A 21,380-nucleotide genomic window follows, 5' to 3' on the forward strand; every position below is an offset into this window, starting at 1 on the left:
TAATATCTACCTTCAGCATTACTGTGAAATGCTTCATATATTCACAGTTAAAGTGAAGTATTGAGACTGTAAGTATTTGTCGATAAAAATTAAGATTGTGTTAGTGGCAAATTCACCGTGAGTCACGATGATGCATTAGAAGAATTCTTACACTTTTATAATATACTATATATATTATTTTTCTTTATGAATTGAAAAACTGGAAAGTACCTTATTCACTTAAGGTATAATCATGTTTATGGAAATTAATTTATTTGTATGTGAAACAAAATCATCCTGAACATCCTCAAATCATGTAGTTTGATAAAGTGGTGATGCTTTAATTTCCCTTAAGTACATGTGTGCAGTATGTGACTGAATACTTGAATGCAACCTGCAGTGGAAAACTGTCCCATCCAGGACTTTTTCTCTGGCTTATAACTATTTCTTGTCGAATAGGCTTTAGAACCCTATGACCCTGAACAGCATAAAACAGGTACTTGGGAATAACTGAATGTGTTTAACATTTGTTTACAGTCTGACATTCTCAACTACAGTATCACTATTGTGTTGACTACCGCTGCTTGTACAGTAATATACGGCCTTACCAGTTATTTGCACCTTACTCTGGCGATACTTACTGTTCTTACACTTACCTGTCTTAAACAAGGATACATGATTTGAGTTGACTTTAACAAGACTATTTGTGGAAGAAAAGTGGGCAGAGAATACAGTGGCAAAATCTGAGGGGTGATTTACATGTATTCATGGATAAAATGGCAAATACTCCTATGCTCAAATAGCCCTTGCAAAGCAGGCTTACTACAAAATGTTTTAATACCACATAAAAAAGATATAATTTGTCCAGACCACAGGATATAACTTTTCAATGAAGTTACATTATATGTTAAGAGAAAATAAGAGATGCTAATTAAATTTGTTGTTTGTAATTAATTTTAATAGAGATAAACATGGTAACACCTAAATTTTATTTCCTTGCCTTTTGTCTTCACAATGGCTATGTGTTCTTCTTTTTGAATTATTCAGAATGGACCACTAGAACATTGATATCATTATTTACCACCTAATCTCTTGTGTCTCACTTTATTGTCTTTTTCTTGCATATAGTCAGGCTTTAAAACAAACGCACATTGTCCCAATTTTTGTGATAGCAATTTTGATGTCATTGTAGCTGAAATATATCAGTAGTGCTAATCTGTTCATCCAAACAGACCAAGAATATGGCAAGTCACAAGAAGAACATTTTTAAAACAAAGGCTGGACCTTATAAAAAGGAATATTTTTTTGCAAACAAATTTACTGTAATGGATACCAGCTGAACTAATATTAAATGAATGTTTATTGGTTTTGTAATAAAAATTGCTTTTTGCCACTGAAATCTCAGTATTTTATTCCATGACAACTGCCAGCAAAGCAATAAGGAGCATTCCTGTTAAAATGAATGTTTTCATTCGGCTGTTCTCGGGCATTCTCTCCAAACAAAACAAAAATTCCCTGCTTGAAGATCATGTGCAAAAGCTTCTTGTTACCATCCCCACCCCAACCCCACTGCAACCCTGCCCTAACTTTGTAAAGAGAGTGTTAGGTTCTCAGTCCATCTACTGCATTTCTTAGGGATGTGTGTGGAAACTACCCAAAACAAAATGGAACAAGTGAGCAGAGAGAGGACATGCAGATTACACAAAAAAGGCATCCTAGCCAAGAAGTGAAGTGCAAAATATCTTGTTGTGAGGTGACTCTGCTACTCTCTGCAGCCCAGTATAGCCATAAAAGAATAAAGAATTGTGATTAATACCAATAACCTAACAAACTGATTGTGCACTCAATTCTAAACTTTTCCACAATTAATAGCTCTCTATAGAAGGTGCCAAGCTGAAACAAAGTGCCTCATGTGGTCCTACAAACAAAATTAAAACAGTAAGCCCACTGAAAGTATAAAAGCATGATATGAGGACAGTAATACTAAGGTAAGCTATAAAGAATGAATTATAAGAGTAAAGATCTGGTAAGACATGACTGTTATTGATGGGGTGGTAAGCAGTATGTACTTACTTAGTTATTTTTTATATTTATTGTACATATGAATTATTTGATATAATCTATTTATTAATAATGCTGTAAACTGTTAGTTTTCTGTTTCTTTATACTTATTGATGAATAATGTTTTCTAGGATATCTGCCCTGTACCATCTGCTGCCTGCACCCTAAGAACACCTACTAAATAACAATAAATGGCTGCAGACCGCAAATACTGTTGTGAAGCCATGTTCTAGTTCCACTAAGAATATACAAGTAAAGCAGTAGTGTGGCAATGACAGACCACTTTACCAAGCTGTGGAAATATACACACCACAAGTCAGACATTCACCACCCCAGAATAACAAAATTTAGTATTCTATAAAAAGATACTAACCAGGTCAGTGATGCATGGATGGATAGAGAGGTAGCCAGATAGATAAATAAGTAGTTAGGTAGGTAGGTAGAGGTAGATGGATAGACAGACAGTTAAAGTATCACAAATTAGACAGTGCATCTGTTGTTTGTCCCCAGCTTGTAGTAATCAGCATATAATTTTAGAGGGATGTGCTTTGAAATATCATCAGCAAACTTGGTCACTGGTGAGCTGCCTGGTTTTGCTGTCCCACTGCTCACGATACCATGTTTATATTTAAAAAGTCAGTGGTAAAATCACTGTTTTTCAGGAGGCTGCTACCTACCACCCCCAGTGGGAGAGTTCAGTCACATCCCTGATTATTAAATATTCTAACTCTGAGGTTTCACCAAGTTGGAGAAAAAGAAGTACATGTATTCACTGTCTTTTGAGATGATGCAGAATTGAAGTTAGTGTATTCAGTGATTGAAGGGTGTAGAGATTCTGTAGTTTCAGTCCTCATAAACAGTGCGTTTGAGAGTGGCAGTGTTTTGCTGTATTTTGGAATGGTGTATTACGTAGTAGTGAAGTTGGGCTGTTCATTGGTGATAAGCTTATTATCAATATTTGAGACTAGACCAATGTTAAGAGAACCACAGTGCTTCATTCTTCCTTCAAATACCATTATATTTCCATATTTGTGTTCCCAAGCTAGCTAAGTGCTCTTTCTTTATGCTTATGAGGAGTCTGCCTTGGGAATTAATTGACTCAAGTTCTACTAAATATCTGGACTGGAAATCATCTTAAGAGTTTTCTCAATACTTCTGAACTACCCATTATTAAAAAGGAATGTACAGTGTTGGTCTTGAAATGTTATTACTACCACTGCCAGTCCTTGCACTAGACCCTTTGAACTTTTATTTTGAAGTATTTTTACTTCTGGGGGAATTCAGAAAAGTTGCCATGAGGTGTACAGCTTGTGGTAACTTTTCCATATTCAGTGACAGCCCTACTGCAGTACTTTTACATGAAGACATGCAGCACTGCTGCAGCCTTTTTCTGTGGGCATGGTGCTACAAGTTAATGAGGTATTCTAGATGAAAGGTATATGTTGATTAGCTATGTGCTGTTCCCCAAACTGCCTGCAGTAAGGCATTTACACAGCCACTTATGACCGCTAATGTTAATGAACATGGCCAAAAGCCATCTTCATAATTGCAGAGGTAAGTGCTGCAGTTGTGTGTGTCTGCCTGGGAGGTTGCAGTGGGGGGATTAATTATTGGATAGGGACAGGAGTAGTTGTGTATGAGCGTATGGGTGAATGGATGAATATCTACATGAGTGCGATTGGAAGGGTGTTGTATATGTTTGTCTGTGTGCATGAATGTGTGTTGTGTTTGTGTGTGAGTTGGGGGGGGGTCTGTCATACTTCCATACTTCCCTAGTCTAATGAGCAAATCCTGCAATATTGGGAGGGGGGACCACTAGACACCAGGAATAACCCTAAAGACATTGGAGGGGGGACTTGGGCTTCCCCAATCTCCACCACAGATTTCAGCTACAGGAATATGTCTCAAGAATGCCTTCTCACCCCCTAGGATGGGGATGCCTACCCTTCCTACTTACCCAGTCAAGCACAAGAGCTACTATTTAAGCTCAGCAGTAGCACAGGCTTGGATAGTTTTGAAGAAGAGTGCTTTTGGAGTAGGACCAGAGTTTGGGCCAGTGCTACCCCATCAGAGAAGGGACAGTGAACAGCACAATTTGTAGAAATTAAAGAAGAAATAACTGTAGAAGACCATTAAGGCCATAGCCTATTTTTCTGCCCCTAGTCAGATGGGTAAGCACAAATATTCTTTGCTTACAACATAGAATAGTTATGAATGGAAACCATTGTTATTATTTTGTGCAAATAATATTTGCTGAGGTGTCCTGCATTTTATTTTTTTAGACAAGAAACATCTTTATTGAATTATCATTTCTGACACAGACAGTCATACATTTATATAAATGAAAGCAAACCACATTGTCATATTTTCAGTTGCGAACATTATACATCACATGTAATCTTCTATGCAGTCATTGTCAATCAAATATTTCACAGCTTATTCAATTCCTGTATTCCCTTAAACCTCATTCCTCCTCCAAAACATTATTCTCCATGTATTGTGCCCACGATTCCCATTTTTTTTCTATGTAATTTGCTCCTAGCCTTTTCTAAAGATCTCACTATCAATTATTTTATCTCTGTTACTATATTCACTATTTCTAGTTTAGTTGGTTTAGACTCTGATTTCCATTTTGTAGTAATTGCTTTTTTGGCAGCCACCAGAATTAAACAAAGCAGGGCCTTATTATGTTTAGGCAATCTGACTCTGTGTCACAGCTCAAAAATATAATTTCTTTAGTGTAGATCAGAGCATGTGTATGTACCTTTAAAAAGCATTTCCAGATGTAAGTGCATGCATATAAATAGCGAACACGTGCAGGCAGCAGTGCCATTTTGAGAGAACAGCCAGAGTGTTAACATTTATGAGTGTGGTAGTCAGTCTGTTTATAAGTTTATTTAAGTTTAACTTACAAAGCCTCATTTTGATGTGTTTGTGTGTAATAAAGCTGCTTGAACTGAACCCACGATTGTTCGTCTGTTTTATCCTGACCAGAAAAGTGGCATGGTGTCAGAACCGGGATTAAAAGCACAACTTCTTCCCGCCATGAGGTGCAGATTTAAAGGTGAAGGCAGCTTAAGCTGGTTGAGTGAAACGGAGCTCAGACAAACAAAAAAGGGCCAGCAACAAGCTAAAGGTAAAGAAAACTGCACAAATGATTTATTTGGCAAAGATAAATGAAACGGTGCGTTTATAAGGCACAAAACATATTATTAATGAAACGAGCAGCACAAAACATATTATTAATCAAACAAAAGGCACAGACCACATTATTAATTAAATGAAATGTTTGAAACCAAGATATTTGATAAAACTAGCAGAGATATTGATTTGGGCTCAGAATTACCTTTGGTTTGCATAACGAGCGTGTTTAAAGTAAAACGGGCACAAGAAAAGTATAATGAGCATGATAAGAGATTAAAAGGGTATAATGAGTACAATAAGAGGGCAAATTAAGCTTAAAGAGCAAGGTGCTTGCATGTTTTTTAGTAAAAGACTGTGTTTGGGCACAAACTACTATTTCACATTGAAGCCATTCAAAGCATAACTAGAGTTGTTCGAAGTATCTAAGAGTGTGCCAAGTGTTTGCATAGTATGTGTTTTATTATGGTGCAATTATTTTAAAGAGTTTACGGTGTGCAAAGTATAGTTATATTGCAAAATGCAGTCAAAGTACAGCCATTTTGAAAATTTCTTGTGCTGTGTGCATTTATTCACAGAATGCCACCATTTCAAAGTGTTTCTTGCACTGTACAGAGTTATTTTGCAAAGTACAGCCATTTTGAAAGGTTTTGGTGCTGTGTACAGTTTATTTGCAAAGTGCATTCATCTCAAAGTGTTTACTCTCAGTTTACTTTCACAAAGTACAGTGATTTTAAAGTTCTTTTGTGCTACAGAGACTTATTTGGCAAAGTACGCTTATTTCAAAGAGTTTGTTGTGCTACTGGGTATAATTACAAGTTCTGGCATATATATATACTTATGTGTTTATGTTCATACATAATTTCAAGCACCTTCACTACTGTGTATTGATGTGGCAGAGGCATTACGCAGACCAGGTCCTCCTTTGTTTGATCATAATATAGCAGAGAATTGGAGGGTATTCAAGCAGGAATAAAATATTTTTATACAAGCAGCTTTTTCCTGACAAAGATGCATGTAAGAGGGCATTCATTTTGCTCAACATAGCTGGGTCAGAAGCCATTGAAAGAGCATTCATTTGTGTATGCATCAGAAGTATGTGCAGGAGAGGGGGAAACCATCATATTGTGGTACCGGCTGAATCAAGGAAGGACCCTGAGTGCTTAAAACATAAATGTAAAGAAATGTGCAACCCCAGACAAATTTTAAATTAGAGTGGCACTTATTTTATACAAGAGACCAAAAGCCAGGTGAAACTTTTGCAGCCTATATCACTGATTTGAGAAATAAAGCTAAAACTTGCAGATCTGGTGACTTGAAAGATGAGTTAATAAAGGACAGGCTTGTGTGTGGTGTTAAAAGTGAGAAAGGTTCTGCTTTGTGACAGTGATTTAATGTTAAGCAAAGCCAGAGATTTGTCGAGCTCACAGAAAGGCACACAAGTATGCTTGCAAGTGATAAAAGCAGGGTTTCGGCAGCCTCTAGAGCAAATGTATGCAATATGCAACATGTGACAAGCAGAAACCGGCCTAAGCACGTGACAGTTGCAACCCCTGTGGGGTTTCCTGGGAGGAGTCTTAGCCTTCTAGCCTGTTCCAAGACTAGCTCAGTAAAAGAGACATGCTCATACAGTATAAGGGTGACTCAGCAAAACCCAAGTGAAGTCTTATTGTTAACTGTCATAATTGTGGTGCCAATCATGAGTCTAAAAGAGAGAAGTGCTTAGCATTTGGTCAGCAATGCCACAAGTGTAAAAATGGAACCATTTTAAAAAGTTTTGTAAATCAAGCAAGTCTCATTCAGTTTTTAAAAAGTTCACTTATAAAAAGCAAGTTGATCATATAGAGAGATGCAACCCTACTTTCTATGTAGATAGTGTATCAGTGGTCAGTGAAAAGGTTAATGCAGTAGATTTGTTGGCAAAGAATGAAATATTTTGTGCTATCCTGATCAATGGCAAACTCACACAGCTCAAAGTAGACACTGGTTCAAAGTGTAATGTAATGTCAGCAGAAACATTTGCTAAAGTGAGGGCTGGTGAGTAACTTAATTTGGCCAATTGTGTGAAGCTTGTTGCCTATGGAGGTGAAGATATTCAAACCAAAAGCTCAATAGCGCTTTCATGGTATTTGGCTGGGAACAGTTACAGCTTGCAATTTTATGTAGTCCGAAGACCTGTGCAGTCACTATTAGATCTCAGAGACAGTTTAAGAATGAAACTGCTTTCTTTTACCAATGAAGTCCATCATGTAAGTACATGTCCCAGTTCCAGCTTCAGTGATGGTATTTTCTCAGAGTATGCTGATGTGTTTAATGACAAGCTAGGGAAACTTCCAGTTGTGTACTCCATAAGAATAGACCCAGTGGTCAGTTCAGTGGTCAGACCAGCAGGAAGAGTTCCAACAGCTATGCAAGACAACGTCAAGGTCTAGTTAGACAAAATGGTGCAGCGAGGTGTGATTTGTCCAGTCACAGAACCAAACTGAGTGTGTCTCCCACGGTAGCTGCTCATAAGAAAAATTCAGATGAAATCAAAATATGCATTGACCCAAGAGACTTGAACAAGGCATTAAAGAGACCTCATCATCCTATGTGTATAGTCAAGGAGATTGCTGCCCTCATGCCAAATGACACTGTTTTTTCTGTCTTAGAAGCAAAGAGTTCATTTTGGCAAGTAATGCTTGATCGCAGATCATCACTGCTGACTATATTCAGTAGCCCATTTGGAAGATACAGATTCCCTCAGGATGCCTTTTGTAATAAATTCTGCCAGTGAAGTCTTTCAGCATGCAATGGAGCACATTTTTTCAAGTTGCACATGTGCAGTAATATTTGGTGATTTACTGTTTGGAGGTAATGGTGAAGCAGAGCATGACAGAAACCTCAGGAAAGTTCTGGACAGAGCACGTGAAGTGAACTTAAAGCTCAATCCTCTGAAATGCAAATTCAGATTACCAGAAGTTACTTTTATTTACCAGTACTCGCTTATGACGAAACCCTTCCAAACAAGCAGCCGTTCTTGAGATGCCAGCTCCAAACAACGTCCAAGCCTTACAGCATTTTCTTTGTATGGTTAACTATTTGGGCAAATTTATCCCTGACTTTAATGAGTTATCAGCACCTTTAAGAGAGCTGACACGCAAAAATGTTGCATGGTCATGGTTAGAACAAAACCAGAGAGCATTTGATAATCTCAAACAGCAAATTGCTAACCCTCCTACATTAAGATACTATGATGTCCACAAATCAGTAGTTCTTTCCAGTGATGCTTCAAAGTTCAGTCTTGGTGCAGTTATTCTTCAAGAATGCAGACCTGTTGCCTTTGCATCTAGAACTCTTACCCAAACTGAGATGCAGTATGCTCCAATTGAGAAGGAACTTTTGGCAATTGTGTTCGCATGTTCGAAATTCCATGATTATATTTATGGCCAAGTTATCCAGTTAGAAACTGGCCATCAATCTCTAGTCACTACTTTAAAGAAGCCTATGCATTCTGCTCCAAGACTGCAAAGAATGATGCTTAAATTCCAAAATTATAATTTCAAAATGGTCTATACAAAAGGCAAACTTCTTTAGCTGGATGATACTTTATCCAGATCACCCAGAAATACCATGGAATAGCTTGGTGCAGAGAATTTTTGACTGTGATGTCATGGAAGTGCGTAATTTTTCTACCACAAGACTTGATGAGCTAAGAGATCATACAAAGACTGGTCCAATTTTGTAAAATCTCAAAAGAAAAAAAAATTGTAGCCTGGTTGAGGTATAAATACACTTGTACAAACACTTCTGAGCAAAAATCCTGACTGCATATTTGGGAGCCATACATATATCCTCCCATTGTTTCTTTGTGAATTGCTTATCCAGTCTCTCTTCACAGTCCCTTCTAACCTCCTCTGATTGACTCCTATTTTGATGCAGTATTTGATTTGCCTGACTAATTATCCCTTTTCCTTAGCAGCTTCTGTTCTAGATTCTACTAAAAACTTTACCAGTGCTGGTCTTTCTCTTAAGGTCCCCCTTATTCCATATCAATACTTGCCAGGGAGGGCAATCTCTAGCCTGCAGTCCAAATGTATTCTTGGCCTCTTCCCACTGTATTACCTTTCCATCTCTAATTATTTGCTTCCAATACCTTGCTTCCTTTGCCAGTTTTCTTCAGTAAATTCCAACCCCCTCTAGCCTCTTCCCTGTACCCCTAACTGCAGTCATTCCTATCAGCAGAATCCCTTTTCACCATTCCCATGTTGGTTAAGTTCTTAGAATACTTTCTTCTGCTTTATGAATAAAATAGTCTGTATTGTTATTGTTATTGTTATTCTCCTTAATGATCTGCATCCAAAATCCCAGTCTCTCCTTATTTCTTGAGCTTCCCCCCATTTCATCATCATCCCTTTCCACTTTGAATTATAGCTTTCTGCTTGTGCTATGTATAGGAGTCTTAACTATGTAGCTCTGAAATACCTTTCAAATCAGGTAATCCCAAACCATGTTTTTCTATTGGAAGGATCAACTTATTCCACTTGACCCTTGTCCTTTTCCACTCCCAGATAAAATCCTTCAACTCTTTATTAATTTCTACCCACAACTTCTCTGGTTTATAAAAATGTGCCTATCCTGTGTATAAAACTAAAGGGATTAAAACAATTTTCACTGCTTGTATCTTGCTATCCCTATCCATAAAACAGAGCTTCCATTTTCTCAGTTTTTGTATGATCTTTTCTAGTCTTTTCCCACATATCCTTAGCTGCTGTAGCAGAATCCTTTTTAACCCATACTACTAAACAGTTAATTTTATCATGTCCCCATCAATATGGATCTTGGCAAACCAATGAACCAATTCGTGTGTGGGTACATAGTTTACAGCAATTGCCTTTGTTTTCTCTTCATTAATGTTGTATCCCAAAAAGACTTGAAACTGTCTCAGAATGTTCCATAACACTGAAATGTCCTTTTCTGGTTTTATCAGGTAAAAATAATATCCCCTGCAATTAAAGGCAACTTTTGTTGATTACCATGCCAATTATATCCTTGAATTTCTGAGTCCTGTATTTTCTTTGCCAATGGTTCTAAATATAATGAAATAAACAAGGGGAAGGGGACACCCCGACTAGTTCCTCTGTTCAAACAGAAAGGAACCCTTCCCACTTTCATTTTCACCTCTAATCCCTCATATATCCTCCTAATTAACCTTATTATTGTGTCAGGGAATGCAAATGCTTCCATTGCCCTCCTCATAAAATCCCAGCATACTCTGTCAAATAACCGAGACCAAGAACCAAATCAACAGTTAATCCTACAAGCTAAGGCAGTAAGAAGAACGAACAGGCTGGTACCACATGAATTTATTGAAAAAACAAAATTAAGCACTTCATCAGACTATAACTTCACAACAACCAACAATTAAAACTTCCTGTTTTAAAACCTTCAAAAAAGTCAATGTAAAACAATCTAGTAAGCTTCACAAAAATATTTACAAGTTATAAATAAATATATAGTCCAAATTATTCACCACCTTAGACTTTATATGAGTTTAACTTTAATATACTTGCAGTTGAGATATGCTCATTGAGACCAGGAAAACACAAGCATTAAGTCTCAGTTGCCACAGAGTTTCTTTTTGTTCTTTTAAATCTGTCCAAGGTCCACCCCTCACATTTTTTGGCACCATATCAATGCCAAAAAAAAAACTTATGGTCAGGAACACTTCATTGGTTATTGTGAAGTCACACAGTGTTCTGGTGGGATATTTAAATTGCGTAAAAATGTTATTCAAACAGATTCTAAGGAAGTCTGTGTTATAGTCTGACAAAAGCATTTAATTTTGTTTTTTCAATAAATTTGTGTGGTACCAGCGTGTCTGTTCCTTCTTACTGCCTTGGTTTGTAGAATTACTTTGTCAAGTGCTTTTTCTGCATCAAGACCCACCAACAACAGTGGTATTTTCTTGCATTTTGTTTCCCTCTGGATCATCATTGTTCTGTTAATGTTGACAGATAGTGGCCATTCCTCCACTAAACTACATTGGTTCATATCTATCTGTTTTGGCATCACTTTTGCCATTCTTTTAGCCATTGTAGATGTAAATACTTAATAATAATGGATTAGAATTGAAATGAGCCTATAAGAAGCTGGATCTGATGGGTCTTTACCATCTTTAGGTATTGCATCCACCACAGCTTTCTTCCAGGATGTTGGTGTTTCTCCCTTTTAAAATACTGTTAAACAAAACCTTCCAGATATTTATCACTTTCTTTCCTCCTAGCTACCAAACTTCCACAGCAATATCATCTGTTCTTGAAGACTTTCTTGGAGATTGGTTATACATCACCATTTTTATCACATCTCCTTGTATCCTAACTGTTAATAATTGGCCTCATTTACCTCTAACCTTGGCATATTTAATTCTTCCATAAACATATACAGATTTTCATAAAATTTCCAAAATGTCTGTAATACCTGTACAGGATCATTGGTTATTTTCTTTGTTATATGCACCCTACTTGGCAACAACCCTTTACTTTCTGTTGCCTGAGTCGTTGTGCTAAAATATTTTGTGCTCTGGAGTTATTATCAAAAAATAGTTGCTTTACAGCAATCTTTCTAAACTCATACATATTATCCAGGCACTCCCTTATTTTCTGTTTAGCAGTATGCAGTTGCACGTATTCTTGTTTTTTTTGAGATTCTCCCTATTCTGCAATATTTTAACCTTTGTCAGTCCCTCTAAACAATTCTTGTTACTTCTTAACCATATCTCATTTCTTTTATTTCTACCCTATTTTTAAACTCCACTTTAATTTCATCCTACTCCCAGCTATATTTTCAGAAGAAATTTCTATCTTTCCTTATAACTCCTTAGTAATTTCCACTATCCATTCCTTAAATTCCTCTCTGTTTAACAGATAGGTGGGGAGGTATCAGTGTCTCATTTTTATTTCATTATCCTGCATTTTATTTTAGTTATTATTAGTATGTGATCCAAAATAGTTATTGGATGTGTATCAAAACTTTCAATTAAATGTACATGTTCCTGTGAAATATAATTTCTATCTAGCCTAGCCCAGTTTTTGTACATTGGGGAATAAAATGTAAATTCTCTCTGAGATCCTACTATGGAATTCATATCTTCCATACCAAATATTTTCATAAGTTTCTTCAAATCTACCCTGTTTTGCTATATTTGCCTTTCTAGCCCCCCAATACACCCCAACTATTGCAAATCAAACTCCAATCCCCACCTGTAAGTAGTATTCCCTGCTGAAAGATGATTATTTCTCCCAGGGCTTAAGCTCCATTGTAGCAGTTTTAGATGGAATATGAATACATGCCAGTGTGAAATCCTTGCCAATTTCCCCTTATTACTACAAGTCTACAGTTATCATCTTTTTATCCTCTTCTATCACTTCTGGAACTCCTCCAGCAATTAATATAAGATCTGGCCTTTGTCCCAGAACTTCTGCTGAATAGCCATCTGGAAATCCTTTCTTCATGAAATTCACATGCTCATTTATTTCCAAATGGGTCTCCTGTAGCATATCTACTTGCACTCTGCATTTCTTAATTTAGTTCTTTCTTTTTTGTATATACCTGTGATACCATTCAAGTTCATAGATAATATGGAAAGTGTTGCCATTATGATAAGACATTATTATTCCCACCTGTTATGTATAACAGCTTTTTTAAATGTCTAGTTTCAGCTTTTGTATTACATGCATACACTAATGTTTGGCAGGTTGATCTTTTATACAGCTATTTCTTGTCATAGTCATTGAATCTATGTTACATCTTACAAGATGTTTTGTTTTAATGAAAACCCTCAGACAAAAAAACAAACACACCTCCAGAACTTATTAACTTAATTCAAACAGACAAAACTATGCACATCTTCAAATAGTGAAGTCTAACCCTCCGAACAGGAACATTTGTCCCAGAATGACGGTTATACTCACAGGCTTTAATTGACCTATAATGAAGGTTATCCCTGCTAAGATGCATGGTACAGTTTGTGCTTCTACTTACACTAAGTGCTGTCTGTATTTGTCTTATATTTATTCCTATCCTAGATGTAGAAAATAACTTGAATGCTTTCTGAAAACATTATCTTTTAGCCATTTAAAGAAAAAAAGTATTCTGTTTTTATTGCCCTCTTATCAGCTTGTCTGCATAGAAACATGAGAACCAGATACACAGTTTCCTTCAGCTACAAGCCTCTCATGTTGCACTGTGAACATTTATTTGCTAAAGGAAAACTTCATTACATTCAATGTTCTTTTATTTACTTGCTTCTACTTAAAACTTATTAGATCAAGACAAGGGCCTTAATTCAACTGTTCCCCTATGCAAAAGTAAGAAAAAACTTATCAGTTCTACTTGCATCATGCTATTTGTGCTCTTACAACCTGTCTGTCACCTCAACAATGTAAGATTATAGCCTATTATCTTAAAGATGCTTTTGTCCAGACTTGTCTGTCTTTTAACATTTCAGTGCCTACATTTCTTAAAACTAAACAAGAAGGGAGAAAGAAGAAGGAAAAAAGCACCTGTTTTCTTTTAGTATCCCTATCACACAAAAAATAACTGAAAATGCTTTACTGTATAACATGCAGTATATGCCATGTTTTAAAAATACTGTTAAGAATAAGAAATGTTTTACTTACAGCTACCTCTTTCCTTCCTTTTCCCCTCTCCTTAATGTTCTTCCAAAAATTAGTGACATGGAGTAGGGCATATGCTTTGGAGTCCCTTACAAGTTTAACAAAGTAAAAAAATTCCAATTTTTATAGGTTTTCTTGTTCTGCCATATTTCACAAATGTGATTGAATGCTTTGGAATCCCACATTTATTCATTCTTTTCTGAGTTGCTAATTTTCTTCATGTTAATCTCTGTCCCCCAGCTCCAGTCTCTGATTAATTTCCAACTTACTTATGGTTCTTCTACTCAACAACTGTGCTTTTCTCTGTCAAGCATTTTCCTTTAGAACACTGGAAAGATTTCATTGGCATAGTCTCTCTATGACCTTTATTATCTGAAAAATAAGAAGCAGAGTCCTCCTCTGTTTGATAGCTCACTTTTTTGTTGGACAAACTTTTGGATTTCCTCCTTAGGATGTTCTGCATCAAAAAATGACTTTGACTCTCCAGGAAAAGTATTCTGGAGATAGCTGGATGCAGCAGCATGAAACTCACGCCTGCCTCTTGACATTCCCTGATTGCTGGAATAAATTTACTCATCTTCTGCCTAGTGGACATTAATTAATCATTTTCTACCAATGTTGTACTGTCTCCAATTTTAGTACTTTGTACTTCTGCCACAGTTTTGTTAGAATCCACTCTTTCTCCTGGTAGGATTGCATCTTTAGTATTAGAGGGGACAGCTACATTCTCGTGGCCATGTTTGGAGCATACACATTATGTACTTTTTCAATTAACCACTCCTGATATGGACCATCAGTCCAGTTGCTTATTTGTGCTTTCATAAAATTAATCGTCGTTTCTTCCAGTTTCCCTGGTACAGCAGAAAATCTCAGGTTTTCCCTACATATTTTGTCCCCTAATTCTACCATTTTTGAAACATCTCTTCTTCAGCAGGCATATACTCAGTCAGCCTTTTCTTCATTTCAACCTGATTTTTGCAGTTTTATCATCTCATTTGAATATCTGCTTCAAGCTTCTTCCATTGTTCAGCCTTTTTTTATTTGAGTTGATATGCTCCTTCAATGTTTTGTTTATTTTAATCAGCTCTGAGCAGATTTTACTTATTTTTCCTCTTGATTACTGGAAGCCATGTCTTCTACCAAAGTTGGAGCTTAAACTGCTTTTTACTTAACAGCTGCAGGATTTTTCCCAGCCAGCATTTTGTCTTTACCTTTTGTGGTTGATTTCCTTTCATGTTCTCTAAATTTCTTATTAGCTGGCATCCTGGCAGTGTACTTACTAACCAAAAACTGAAGTGTACTCAAAAAGACAAAGTTACTGGCTCTTTTCTCAGTTTTTTTCATGCTGGGAGAGCTAAAATTAAGTGTTACAGTATGCAGCCAGGTTGGAAGTGGTATCCTGCATTTTAAGGTTAAACTTTATGTACATTGCATTTCTCTGTATTGTAAACTGGTTTCACATATGCCGCTGAACTTTGAAGGTCATGTTTGCTAGTCTCTCTTAGGGGTCAAGGGTATGCTAAACACTGACATCTGAGTGCAATATAAGGGGTACTCTATTAATGGGGTGTGCCATCCTTTAGGAGATGTTTTATCTGCCAGTTTGGTGCTATCCTTTTGGATGTCACCATAGTAACAAAACATTCAAAGTAGTGTTTTTTCAGCGAGAGAGAGAGAGAATTGTTATTTTTTTATTAAATGACAACAATGACTAGGGCATAATATATGATAGGCTTGTGAAATAAAGGAAGAACTAAACTAAATTTAAATCTCTTCCACCATACAATGTATTATACCAAAATCATATTTCTTATAAAGTACACTTCTTTTTCGATATTTTTCAGTTTTACTGTTTTTAATAAGATTATAACAGTTTTTCACATTAGACTCTTTAAGAGCAAATATTCCAAATGGGTTGCACTCATACTAATAATGTTAATGTAAAACATTGTTATTGAGCATTAATGCTTACATTGTGCTGTTTGTTGTCTTCTTTATTCTTCTAATAGCGTTTCATATTTTGATTATTTATTAGTGATGTTCATTTTCTGCTGTTTGTTGTATTCTTGTAGCAATGTCTATATTTTAATATCTGTATTTGTCTGATTGGGCAAGGTCATGGCTGAAAAGTGTCCTTGGACAAGTTCACTTGGTTAACAAAATAAGTAACATAAAATATACCTTAATGCAAAGCAGAACCTGTCTCTAAAAGAAATCCTTGTACTCCATTTCATTACTGATTACATCCTTAAAATGTTTTACAGTATACCAGTTATAAATTCCTTCATTCATTAAAAGCCTATTTGTTTTTGTGTAATCCAGCATGGAGATTTTTTCGTGTGTGCCTGTTTATGATCATATGTGTGTGTGCATGCATGCAATAGTGTCATAAATATTCTGAATCTTTGGTTAAAAATCCTCTTTTGCCTTAATTGTGTAAACTTTTTGTATTTCATTCTTTTTCTTTCCCCATTTTTACCTTCCCTTAAAATATATTGTCACTACTCTTACCTCTTCCTCAGGTAAGAAAGTTCTTTTTCAAACAATATTAGAAATACAGTAAGATAGGTTTTACCTCTTCCATTTCATAATTGCTTCTTGTAGGCTAAATTGTACTTTTTTAATGCGTCTGTATTACCTGATCGAAAGTTTAGGTTAGCGAATACCTAAACGTTGACCTGATAATATCAAAAAATTAAAATAGCGAATGGACGATTTTATTTAGGGAATGAATTCCCTTGGCCGCAAAAAAAAAAATTTAAACCAAAATAAAGTGGGGGGGGGGTCACACCTGCCTAACTAAATATACCAACTCCGAGATTGCTCTAGAGTGGGGAAAATGGCAAAATCCACATAATGGCCAAGGGAATTCTTTCCCTGCATTAAATCAGCTGTTCACGTTTTTTTTGCTTTTGCTATTACCAGATCGATGTTTAGGTAACCTAAACGTTCAATCAAGTAATAGGAACCCTTTTTTAGTAACTTAAGTTTAATAAGTTAAGTGAGTCCTCTTTAAAAATTAACTCTATTGAAAATTTCAGCATTCTGATTCATTCTCTAACAAAAGTGTCTCAATACCTTGTATTCATTTGACATTTTGACTACCACCATTGAATTGTAGTATTTGTCATTTTCTGTGTGCCAAAACCATATTTAGAGTTCATGTCATCCATTGGGCTCCAATTCAAATCTAAAATTTCCATTGTTTTCCTTGAGAATTTATTTCCCTATCTTAGCACATCTTCTAGTGTTTGTATCCATCCTTTTGGCTTCTCTGTAGTCACATAAGTAAATTAAGCCTTTTTAAAACAAAATTCTATCAACTCATCAGCTCCATTGGTGAGAAAATGATGTACTAGAGAGTGTATAACAGCTAGCTACAGTGATGTCACACTCTGCAGGTCTATACAGATATGATGGTTTAAGCACTCTTAGTTCCTAACAGTAATTGTGTTTTATGTGTCTTTTTAATTTTTTAGCATTTATAGCTTGCCTTTGTTATTTCTTCTGGGACATGAAATTGTGACATAGCTGACTATTGTTTTACTGTATAGATTTTTAGTCCTATACACTAGAACCATCTGAAAGAATATAATAAGTCGTAAAGGTGGTACCAGTCAGGAGCATAATTATATTAATTAAAATACAGTAAGCAGGCTTCTGAGTTTCTTGGTAAATATGTCTGTACTCAAACCCTCTTAACTGTGGAGATTTCTTCTGTTTATTGATGACACAGCTTCTGAAGTAAATGAGAAATTAAAAGAGAAATACAGATGATATACCTGTGAATAAAGAGGAGGGCAGACAGACATTTTCTTAGAAAGTACAGCTTAGAGGTACAGGAACACCAAGAGTTTTAAGTATTTCAAGGGCTCTGTAGTATGTCCTGAACTTGTTCATGTCATATAACTCTTTGCTATCTGGAATGTAAAGCATTTATCCTGTATATGTTTAACATTGGAATTCGAATACTCCTTTTATTCTGCCTTATAGATTTAAGTCACATGTTAAGCTTTAAAATGTTGAATGTCATGTAAAAAGCAACAAAAAAAAAATGTGTAGGAAGAGTTACACGATAAAGTGTTTTGCAGATTTTCTGTACTCTTTTCACTATTTCTAGATTTATTGGAGATTCAGCCAGCAGAAAACAATGGGACCCGTGGAAGTCTAAATCGTCTTTTACGAAAACCTGCATTTGAACCATTTTATCCCACAGAAGTGTCAGTTCCTTCATCCTGCCAACCTACTTCACAGAGACAAGTCTCAAAATGTCCGTGCATTTCTGCAGTAAGTAAATGTGTTCATGCATTCAGTCAATAAACAGCTCTGATATATGCAGATGAGTCTTAGCAGAAAATAGGGCAGTGTAAACATACTGTAATACTTCATGAGCTGTAGTTATAAAACTGACAACTGATAAACATTTCCTTGTAAAAGGATGGATAGGTGTCCGTGTATATATGTATGTTATTTAAGGTGTGCACATCGTCATGTTAAGGAAATGTACTGTTTATTTTTCTTTTAGATACCTTCAGGAGAAAACTTGAAACGAGAACTGACATTAAGTGATGCAGAGGGTGAGGATGTTTTGCCTTTTTTTCTTAATTAAATGATAATCTAACCCAATCTTGGCAGCAATCAGTTGCATGAACAATATTCTTGTTTCTTGAGGATGTGCAACATTTCTTAGTTGAGAGATTAGATGCAATATCTATTTTTTTAACCAGCATTTCAGAATTTTAGCCTAGAATATGAGGTATGACATTTTATACAGCTAGTCACACAGAGGTCTAGAATTTCAGCTTCTGTTGTTTAAATTATGAAACACAAGCTACCAGTATTACATCAGAAAGCAGCTTCTGCAGCATGGTGTTTTGCTCTATTCATCTTTCTGCTTGTTCCTAGCATGCTCTAGTTTTGTCATTCTGTGATTCAAACTAGTGCCTATATCAGGTGGTGAGGCTCTCTGGAACACCACTGAAGTCTAAATATAGCAGATTAAGATCCATTTGTACTCTTCTATTCTCTTGTGCATTACTCAGTTTAAGTTGGGGAGTACCAGTTTAGTTTTTTGAAGTCTTTTCCATCTGCTGAAGACGTTTAACTTTGTGAAGTGTCATCAAATTGCTAGATTTTTAGAACTTTACTGTATATGTCCAATGATGCCAATTTTCTGCTTATGTAGAAAGCTCCCCCCATTTGAAATGCATTCACCAGATAATAAGGCAGAAGAGTGTGTAATACACAAATATTCCCAGCTCATGGATGATATAGGTGTGACCTACAACCAGTATGGTTTCCCCAGAAGGATGATCTTTGATTGGGTAGATTTCACAGAGAATGAGTAAATCCTGCATCACCTGTAACTGAGGAATGATTACTAACATCATACACCCTCATCCCATTGCACTACCTTACTCATAAGGGATACCCCTAACTGTACTCTTAACCGTAACCCCAGCCGTACACATTACATTGCTAAAACCCTTCTACTAACAGTACCAGTAAACAAAATACATGAACGCAGTTCACTCATAACACCACACATGCACAACACAAAATGTATCCCGTTCCATGGCCTTTACTCTACCTCTTGCCTGTGCACGCTTGAACACATGCTGTCACTTCCACTTACTACAAGTGCACATACATTTCCTGACATTTGACTTTGTGCCTTTCAATAACACCTATATTCAACATTCTTGTCAATTTGTGACAAAAAAAAACACCTTTCCATTTTCATTGCATTCAATAGAATGCATTCAAACCATGTATATATGTATCTACATATCTAGCTGTATATGCACATGTGTGTGTGTGTGTGTGTGTGTGTGTGTGTGTGTGTGTGTGTTTATACATACATATATATGTATTTATGTACATATATAACTGTATATCTTGGATATAAAAATATGTAATCTATAGGACACCAACTTCTTTAGCAGAAAATGGGGGCACTTACATTACAGAACATAATATAACTTGTGATCTTTACTGTCACTCATAACTGGGTCTTCAAAGCACCATAGAGCTAAATTAAATCTTATGCTTTACAATATATTCCATGCTGTTCCATTACTCCAGACCTTCAAAGTAAACATCTCCAAGCATAGAAATCCCAGCTCTCTAAGTTTTATCATCTAGGACTGAAAGGTAATAAACTTCCCAGAAAAGGAAGAACAACGTTGTGTAAATATATTCTCTTTGTTGAAGTTGTACATTAATGTTTCTACTGTATGACCTTCTGGAATGAGTTCTCACACCAGACTGAAGCACCATAAGTGACTATTGTTTTGCAGCGAAGTTTTGTGAAGTCCGGTATTATTGCTACTCACCAAAGTGAGACACGGTGAAAAGTAAAAGAGAGAGACTTTGGGTTCTACATGCCGTGTGGATATTTTTTAAGGAACTTATCTTTCAGTCTTTAGAGACAAACTGTGAAAGGTCAGTACTGTTGTGTTTTTCACTATTTATTCTTAGAGGCCCTGGGTGATAGCATTAATGGCAAATGTACTGCACACATAGGTAGTTGTAACAGTTCTCATGATGACTCATACATAATTGAACTTTGGTGTACTCAGCATGTGTGTGATATGGCTTTCTCAACATGTGAAATTATCATAACCATTGCATGTGTGGTCTAAGTGTTGCGATAGAAGGTATACCACAAAGCAAACAACTCGTGAGGGATAATGGCTCATACTTTTAGTGTGAAGCTGTAATGTGATGTCATGAGGCTTCACTATTGCATGCTTGGCTGAAGAATTGTGCATTACATTTATACAGCTCTAAACAGTAATTGTCTATATTCTGACAAAAATAAGGACCTTGTTTGCAAAAAAAAGTAGTGTGTAATATACCAGTCAGGTACTATTCTGTATTGGCAATATAATGTATAATATGTGCTACCATCTGTAGTTATAACTTTACAAGCTGCTTTTTCCAGTTCTCACCACATACTCACAGTCTAATGTCTTCTACTACCTACACACATTTGGACACAGACATGCAACTAAACCACACATCACTTAAGAGCAATGCAATGCAGTTTAAACTGACCTTTTCAGCTTGCTTCCTATACATGTCTTTAGGTTAGAGAGCGTGGCATTATGCAGCCATTTGTATCAGGCTGTAGTTGATGTATCACTTAGCTGCATGCCTGCATATCTTGTGCCAAGCACACGGTATGACTGCGACAGAGGGATGGAATTACAGTAGGAAATATAACACAGGCTCATTTTCATGCTGGTGCATCATCAAAAACTCACACATGCACGCACACACACACACACACACACACACACACACACACACACACACACACACGTAACTAGACAGTTATATATTTTGTGGATGTGTGTGTGTTTTTGGATTTCTGTTTATATTATGGGGTGTATATGTTATCTTACATTTAACAAAAACTTGAATAAGATGTATAAAATGTACAGGCATCCTCCCTAATAGTTAAGGTATCCATTTTAACCCATAGGCTTCATATATTCCAATTATCTGCATTGTTTTTGTGTGGGGTGTGTACTTGAA

At 36.2% G+C, this 21,380-nt stretch overlaps 1 protein-coding gene across 1 annotated transcript in view; it reads left to right on the forward strand.

The window, feature by feature from the left end:
- Positions 1–21,380, forward strand: part of ENPP1 (ectonucleotide pyrophosphatase/phosphodiesterase 1) — a 1,288,649-nt gene that overhangs the window by 1,115,398 nt on the left and 151,871 nt on the right. The window contains exons 18-19 of the mRNA XM_044063702.1: positions 17,959–18,125; positions 18,364–18,415. Of these exons, the coding sequence (XP_043919637.1) occupies positions 17,959–18,125; positions 18,364–18,415 (219 nt within the window). The remainder of the gene's footprint in view (positions 1–17,958; positions 18,126–18,363; positions 18,416–21,380) is intronic.

Source organism: Protopterus annectens, chromosome 1.part0 (assembly GCF_019279795.1).
Source record: "Protopterus annectens isolate FY-2018-M chromosome 1.part0, PAN1.0, whole genome shotgun sequence".
In the NCBI taxonomy this organism is placed as follows: domain Eukaryota; kingdom Metazoa; phylum Chordata; order Ceratodontiformes; family Protopteridae; genus Protopterus; species Protopterus annectens.